At 38.5% G+C, this 8,936-nt stretch overlaps 1 protein-coding gene across 1 annotated transcript in view; it reads left to right on the top strand.

Annotated features, from left to right (window-relative positions):
• The first annotated feature begins 2,124 nt into the window (after positions 1–2,124).
• The window catches only part of LOC122402419 (synaptogenesis protein syg-2-like), a 261,877-nt gene continuing 255,065 nt past the window's right edge, over positions 2,125–8,936 (top strand). The window contains exon 1 of the mRNA XM_043405185.1: positions 2,125–2,206. Coding sequence (XP_043261120.1) covers positions 2,149–2,206 — 58 coding nt within the window. The 5' untranslated portion in view covers positions 2,125–2,148. The remainder of the gene's footprint in view (positions 2,207–8,936) is intronic.

The following is an 8,936-nucleotide window of genomic DNA, read 5'->3' as shown; positions in this document are numbered from 1 at the left end:
AGTCATTCTGACTGCTTTGGTAGTTCCAACGTTAACTCCTTGACTCACGATTTAATTCCAAATAGTTTTAATTTAGCACGAAAAGAATAGATTTGTTTTACGAACATCTCGAGAATGTGAAAATGTGATTAATTTATAGGGCTCGATGACGAATGGCCTCGTAATTGCGAGACTTGACATCAAGAAGTATGGCAAAGGGTTAAACCGGCCGACACGATAGCGAAAATTCTATCGAACGAATTCAAATAATTCTATTATAATAAAAATTGAAAATTGTCCCGTTCCGCGAGACTTTCCGCGACTCTCGCGCGCTCTATTAAATCGGAAAACTTTCGTTTATCCGTTCCCATCGGAACTTATAATGCGAGAACTTTTTTTTTGCCCCCCACACACCTTAATAAGTTCGGTCGAAACTGTTTAAAAGGAACGTATTAAGAAAGTTCGACGACCGTTTCGAGCCGCGACCAATGTCAACCAACGGAATACAAAAGCGCGAAATAAATCCGCGCGATTCTATTAGAAGTTCCGTTGGCCTAAAGTTGAACGTGCCGCGTCAATGCCCCGGCTTTTCTTCCCGGGGAATGATTCACGTAGATCCGCGAAGTTGTTTAAAGTCTCTTGAAAGTACCCGGGGACAACAATACCTGTCACCTTGTGGGCTCGTGCCACGGAATTTTTCCCACCTTTGGCGGTCGAAAGGGATGGGTGGAGGTAGGGGTGGGTAGACGGCGAGGAAAGTATCGATGAAAGATATAAAGCAGGAACGGTGTGAAAGGAACGCGAAGAAAAGTTAGGCCAGGTAAGCAAACCCAATGGAGCCAGGAAAGTTGGGCAGATCGCGACGCGGACCGGTGATCTGTGGCGGCGGCCTTTCCGGTTCGGACCAACTTCACCGGAAACTCTAACTTTCAAACTTCCATAAGCGTGCAAAGAACAAGCGGCTGAAAGACGCCGCCGCGAGATAACGGACATTCTCTGGACAGATGATGCGTGCTAGCGTCAACTTCTCACGGTTAGGATACATTCCTTTTTACGGTGTAATTGTACACACTCGGGACATCGACCAGCTAGTTTCCGCAACGAAGATTCATGCTGGCGCGGGATTCATTTTTACTTGTTAGTTCGCCCCATTTGCGAAATTCCCGAAATTACGGACTTGGCATCGAAAATACGATGCTTAAAATGTTCCACTTTATCGTGGCGGCAAACTTGGTTGCTTATTATATTTATTTGTTTATTTAAGAAACGGGAATAACAGGTGTCAGAGAGGTAGCTAAACGTAGAGACGTATAAGTATTATTATTTCCAAAAGCTTTACTAGTGTTTGTTTACATCGATAAAAGACAATTACTCGTAAGATGGTTCTAGTTTCCAAAATTGGAGACTTGTTGATAACTGTAAACCTACCGAATAAAAATCTCTTTGATTGTTTTTTATTTGGTCAACCTTGAGTGCTGCAATCACCTACGCCAGTGTTTAAACACATGTATAAAAATTATCTTGTACTACCAAGGGATAGCTAGATAAATTGCAAAAAAGAAGCATACCGTCAGATGTAACATTTCCTTAAAAAAAATTAAGAAAAATGGATCAATTTTCTATCATTCGCATGAGACTCCCCTCTTGAAGTTTCCCAGAAATGCATAAACATTCCTCTGTAAAAAAACTAAGCGTTTGCAGCGGTAAAAGAAATAGAACCGTGCAATAAAGTCGACTGATTCGTTTGTTGCAGGATGATGAAGAGGGTCGGCCGAAAAATGGCTACTCGAGGATCATTGGTACGTGGGAATCGGGCCACGTGACTGTTATCTCGCTGTCGGAGGTTGATGGAACAACGAGGAACGGGACGAAATCCGCAAACGATGAAGTCCTTCGGCAAGTGAGCGGTCGCGGTGATATGAATGAACGCGGGATCGTTCGTGACGTTAAACGATCGAGCCTCGAGCCAGCCGAAACAAATACCGTCGATTAACCGGCACGCGATACACCGGAAACGCGATTAAAACGCGGCCCGCGTCTTTTTCGCGCCGCGTAAAGAAAACCCGGACCGGTTCTCGCGCGATCGCGTGAAAAGTGGCGGCGAAACTGGATACGGTCGACGAGGAGGAAGAAGAGAACCGGACCGAGAGCGGAAACGGTCGCAGAAAGATGCGGTGTTGCGTCCTCGTAGTCGTCGTCGCCCTTTTCGACGTCGTCCACGCTCAAGGTTCGTCGAATTTTCATATTTTTTTTTTTCCTTCATAGTTCTACGTTCTTTCACCCGACTCTCGAATCGCAAGTTACACCTTTGTTTACGTGTCTCCCGCTCTGACCCGCTCACCTTTCAACCTACCCCAGGGGTGGGGAACCTTTTGTCATCGGAAAGGCTACGCTTCGACCCACAAAATACGATTCTCGATAGACGACGAGACAAAGGGACGATTTTTGTTATCGAATTGAAAAAGATCGTAGAAGGATCGCGCGGTCCTCGACATTTTTTAACAGATTTAAATTATCACAATGTTCAAAGTAGTATAATACAGCGGTGGATTTGGTATAGAAACGTCAGAAACTATTGAAATAATTGTCAAAGGCAGAACAAAATTAATAAAATAGAGAGTTCTGTTATCATCTGATACCTGGACAAAAGTATTGGCACATTTTATGTAACAACGTATTAAATTATAATTTAATATTTTGTAACGTGTCCTCTTCGTTTCACTATTTCTTTTAATCTGTTTTCGACCATTCTGTTGAAATTATTCGTTTTAATTCCGATTTATACGATCGTGGTGTTTACGAACACATTTTTCCAATTGTATGCTGTGTTGCAAACAATCCATCGACAAACTGTACAATATGCCATATGTGCAGGCGCATTATCTCGTTGAAAATAAAAGTTTGCCGGTAACTTTGATTGTTCTGCACCTTTCTTTAAATTCTCTTTTAAGATATTTAAATAAGTTTTTGCATCTACAGAGTTTTCAAGTCCGGATGAAGGGCATACACCTCCATATACAGACTTTACCACCTCCATGGTTGACAATTCGGTATTCCGTTTCCTCCATACTAGTACCCGATCATCTGATTTGAAAATTATTTTATTAATTTTGTTCTGTCTTGTACAAGTACGAGATACGTACAAAAAAGAAGCGATGCAAACAATTTTCTCAATAGTTTTTAACGTTCTTATATCAAATCGCGTAGTTTATCAATATTTATCTCCACCGCTGTATATTACACTATTATTCGAATTATTAGAACTCGTTACGCCCATGTCGAGTATAGACGGTGCAAGTATTGAGGGGGCTGGAGAAGTACCAGAGGCCCTCGGAACTGACGATAAAACGTGCCCATTGGCGGAATTTTCTCGTTAAAAGTAACATAATCTCTTTGTAACGGAATCAGCGGTAGCATGCAAAGGCGCCTCGAGACAAAACTTCGTTTTCCGCTCGCCATGGAGAGTCAAAAAGCGAAATATCCTCGATCCGACGGGCATGGAAACCGAATCCGAGTCCGAATCCGAGTCTCGGGCGAAGAATTTCGAAGTCCCGATCGATAGGTTCGGAAACCCTTTGAAAAAGTTCCAGGCCCCCATTGAGAGGCACGTTTGCGCAATGAGCCCGACGAGTTGGTTGAAATTTCGAAGTTCGTGACGGGTTATTACGCCGCGGCGGCGGGCGTAATGATTTTGCAGGCGGGAAGTTCGCCGGGCGATATAAATGTGAGCGGCGATATAGAACCGGCGAGTGTTAAAATGAACTTGCGCCGCTTTTGACGTTTTACTGTTTAATTGAATTCGAGAGATTCCGCGCCGCTGGGTTATCCGAATTACCCACTATGTTTCTACGGGAAGATTCTATTATACGGGCACTTGTTTCCCCGTGATCTACGATCGCTTTAGCGAGAAATTATGTCGGCGACGGGGCTGTTTCATCACGTCTATATTCCACGTTCCACCGGCACTCGTTTTCGTTATTTTCTTCTATGGACCGACGCGTAATCCGTACGAGGGGGGCTCTTAAATTCCCGCCAATTTCAGCGCACGAGAGGGGAATTAGCAGCGGGGGCATCAGGTGCGCTTTAAAATCAATTTTGATTTACGTTTCGCCTAAATTGGAAACCGGGGATGTTCGATTCTTGCAAGAAGAATCGATCCTTGAGTCGATTCTAAATTGAAACGACCGGAATCGACGCGGCACGAAATCGAACTACGACGAATCGATCTATCGGAAATCGATTTAGAGAATCGTTCGAGGCACCGCTTCGATATACTATCTATTACCGTCCAAATATTAATTGTCGTGTTTCGTATAAACTTTGAAATTTTTTTATCAAATTTGCATATTTATAATTTATATTTAAGACACGATAAACGAAACAATTAATAATTAACGATGAAGTACTATTTGCTTTGTGCAAATTGTTTAGAAAATTATTGAAGCAAAGATGGATCATTCTACGCCAAATCGATCGTTTTTTTCTCCTCGATGTCTGGAATTTTGTTTAAAATTTAATAGTATGTAGTTCATACGATATTAAGTATAGTTTAAGTCATCATTTTGTTGGTTTAGAATTTTACCTCAGAAATTTACGACTTTTGTGAAAATGGATTGTATTTAGGAATTTTTATCTCGTAAACTAATTATTATATTGAAATGTTTTCTTTTTATTCGAAGAGGATTTATTCTTCTAAATAAGTTCTGTCCATAACGATAAGTCAATAAAATACAAATTTATTTATAATTTCCGATATTGCAAAATTGATTTTTCATTCGTAACAAAATTTATTTCGAAAGGTCAATCTTTTCCTAATATAATTGAAGAAGGAAACATCTCAATACTATAAATAGATTCGAAGATAAAAATTATTACTTACGACCTACTTTGAAAGAATCGTAAACTGTAGAGGTTTGTATTTTTTAAATAAATTCGCAACCAGTAAAATGATGACTTAAACTACCCCTAATATCGTACAGTTTACATCATATTCAATTTTAAACATAATCTTAGACATCGAGGGCGACAAGTGATCAATTTGGCATGAAATTTAACAATTAATATAAAAACTTTTAATCGAAGGAATGATACTCAAACTAGAAATTATATGAATAGTCGTCTGTAATACTTCGTTCAAAATGAATATTAGTTTTTCTTCTAAAATATAAATTTAAGGTCAAACAGAAAATTCTTGTACATGACACTATAAGTACGATAAAAGAAACTGAATTTTCTCTACGGATCAAAGATCGATTCATAATTTAAAAAAATCAATTCGTGTCAAAATCGCATATAAAAGAATCGATTTAAACAAATCGAGAATCGTATTAAAAAGATCGATTTTCTGGAAAATCGATTCCGACTCGAACATTCTTATTTGAAACCCTCTTCGTTCGAGAAGAAATTTTTAGTTTCTATTTACCAATTATTTTTACTTCGTCCATCTGCGACGTTCATCAATTTTCAGACAAATTCTTACGCAAATAATTATTTACCACTGTCTGTTTAAGCAAGCATTGGCTTCTCTCGATTATTGGAATTTCCAGCCCCAATTTTTTGCAGTAATCGAGCTGGTGCTGTGTCACGATTTGGACAACAAAAGTGACGTACCATCTGATCATGGGAATAATAACAACGCGTGTTTTCTGGTCGTTCTGGGTTAATATCATTCGAGTTCCGCGGCATTGTGACGCGAAATTTGTGACAGACACCGAGATTTTTGGCCGAAAGGGGAATCTTCGATATTTATCGGATGTAACGGGAGGAAAAATCACTTGATAGTACGATATATTCCCTTAACAATAGTTCGCGCGTGCAGGGTGGTTCGGATGAATGCGGCGTCAGGCGACAGGTATCTATTGTTGCGCCCGATCATTCGTCATACTTCGACGACGCACTTCCTAAAAGCAACAACAACATTATTTCATCGGGAGTTACGTCGGGTCTTTCGTGCACTTAAAAAAAAAAAGGAGAATGCAACGAATCTAACGAAGTTTTTCTAACCATTCGACGCGATGAGCAATATTGCGAGAAAAATTCTTTTCGGTTTTTCCTTTTTTTTTTTCTACCCTCCCCCCCTCTCTGCTCGTCCTGTTTCCGCCCCGTGGACGAAAATTCAGTGCTCCAGTTAAAATGGAAAGACCGAAATAATTAACGACGCGAATACTCCCCCCCCCCCCCCCCCCCCCCGGGCCCTCCTCCGTCCCGCCCCTTCCATTCGTGATAGTAACTTGAATATATTTTCCTCCGGACATGTGTCTGTTTTCGTTACTTCTTTTTCTGCAAATAGACTGGTTTTCGACGTCTGTGCGGAAGATTTTTCCTTTTTTTATGAACTGTCAGTAGCCTGTTCGCACTCGAATTACATCGAACGTCACTGTCTGAAATTCTGCATCGTATTTCTGCGTTTCATTGTAGCCCCTCGGACGTATTTATATTTTAACCAGGCCCGGGGGACTGGTTCAATCTTCTTTTCTTCCCTGTTCGAAAAATTTCTGGTGATCCAAATATTCGACGAACGTAATTATAAAATACTCTGAGACGTTTGTTACGGAACAGATTTCAAACTTGCATGCTAGTGCTCTCCTAATATTTTACTTATTATTAGTACTAGTATCTTGTCGATGAATTAAAAATTCTTTTAATTTATCGATAAGATATAAGTACTAATAATAAGTAAAATATTAGGACAGCACCAGATTAAAAATTCTTTTAATTTATCGATAAGATGTCAGTACTAATAATAAGTAAAATATTAGGACAGCACCAGATTAAAAATTCTTTTAATTTATCGATAAGATGCAAGTACTAATAATAAGTAAAATATTATTATACCACTGGAGTGCAAGTTTGAAATTTATTTTGTAATAAATATCTTATCTAATTACATTTGTCGAATATTTGAATCGCCAAAAAATTAAAAATTCTTTTAATTTATCCAGAACGACCATTTGCCAAGAATCGTCGAAAAAATGAGACAGGCATCGAGGTGATTGCTATATATGTACACACGTATGTAACGCAGGGCGTTTCCATGAATAAAAATTAGGGTAGTAGATGTACGATAGTTAATCGATCCGTTAGGTTTTGCGAGGCACGCAATTAACTGTAATAAATGATCCCTTGTCTAAGGTAAATCTAGTTCGCAAGAAAGTGTAGCAGTTCGGTGTAGCGAGATGATTATTTCTAACGGACTTTATAATTTGCATATATCCATTTACGCGCGCGGGCGTTCATCGTGGCCACACGCTCGCACAGGCGGGATCCAGTTCCTGGATATCGAGCGTCTTGAACACACTTTGCGGCGAAACAGCGTACGTAATGTATAGCACTTAACTTTATCACCTGCAATATCTCCGTTGCTATTGATCACACGACGAAGTGTTTGAGGAAGAAATTATTTAGATTGGATGACTCATTATGAGATGGCCTTGCGGTTGATAAAACCGTTCCTTTCTACCTAAACTCTTCGTAACTTCCGGGTGCAAGTTAAATGGCCGCCGGAGAAGAGTTCCTGCATGTGATTTTCACAATTTTACGCGCCAAAACAGACTCTTTCAACAAGAAATTAGGTGTTCACTTTGTTCGTGCGAAACTGACATTCTAAAAATAAATTTAGAATCAACTTTTTGGGTTCATTTATGGCGAAATTGAGCACCTATTTTTCAGCAAAATTTTTGTTTGAAGTCGATAGGTTAATTTGTTTTTTTGGCTATACCGTGAAAGTAAAAAATTGAAAAATTTTTTTGAAAATCGTTGTTTTCAGGGTATGGTTAACACTTTGACGTAAAAAACAAAATATATTTTTGCATTTCAAAATAGTAAAAAAAGAAGAGATTCGAATCAATTACCAAAAGGCATCTTAATTAATCGCTCCACCGACTAATCTAAAATTTGTTTTGTGAGGTGAGTGGTACGTGCGTGCCAAACTTTAAATAAAAATATCTCGGTAACGAAGGCCCATCGTGACTTATTAGGGGATTAGAAATATTAGATATATGCTGTAACTTGCACCTGCTGTCGTTTCAAAAGCAATTCGAACGAATGTAAGGTGAGTCATGAGCCCTTGTGAGTCATGATCGACGGTTACGCTTACGGTGTATTCACAAACATACGCACACGTACGTTAACAACGTTCCAGAAAAGGGCGAGCATGATTTACAAAAATAATAAACCTGTGTAATCAGAGATGCCTCAATTAGTGACTTGGATAATAACATCCAACGGAAATTTTTATGCTTGTTAAAATAAATTAACGTGGAAAAGAAAGGTAGACTTCTGGTATTTATGAATTAATGTGAAATTTTTATTATCGAAAGACTATAGAATGCACTTGATGTACAGAAATATAAGAAATACTTGAAGTAGGGTACAAATTATTATTATTTACAAAAATAGTGAAAATGTGTTATCAGAGATGCCTCAATTAGTGACTAGAATAATAATATTTAACGGAAGTTTTTGAGCTTGTTAAAATAAATGAACGTTAAAGAAATATTTGGATATTTTTAAGTCTTTACTGGACGGCGAGTGTTTATTCGTTAACGAAAAATTTAAATTTTTAAAACACTACGGGATGCATTTAATATTCAATAATATAAGAAATATTTAACGCTAGATTTTCGAAACATGTAAATTTTGGCGAGTGTCAGATTCCACACAAGTTAAAGTGGGTAGATTTTCAGGGGTATGTGTGTTCACCAAAAATGATTGTAATTGAGACCCCCGCAACCGAAAATAATTTTTTCAGAATGATTTGAAATTTTTTAATTTAATTTGTTAATAACTTTTTAACGAAGCCTCAGTCAAGAAATTGGTATTTTTGATTTTCGTTCTATTATGACCTCTAGAATCTCCCATTAAAATTTTTCCCAGGGGTGGCTGAACACCCTGTATAAACAATATAAATATTTCTTTTGTTTATTTGATATTCTTGTTCTGCAGACTTTAAATAATAC

Source organism: Colletes gigas, unplaced genomic scaffold (genome assembly GCF_013123115.1).
Source record: "Colletes gigas isolate AHSC1104 unplaced genomic scaffold, ASM1312311v1 Colletes_gigas_Sc00036, whole genome shotgun sequence".
Classification (NCBI taxonomy): domain Eukaryota; kingdom Metazoa; phylum Arthropoda; class Insecta; order Hymenoptera; family Colletidae; genus Colletes; species Colletes gigas.
The sequence above is the reverse complement of the archived record's forward strand: the minus strand, read 5'-3'. Positions and strand labels throughout refer to the sequence as shown.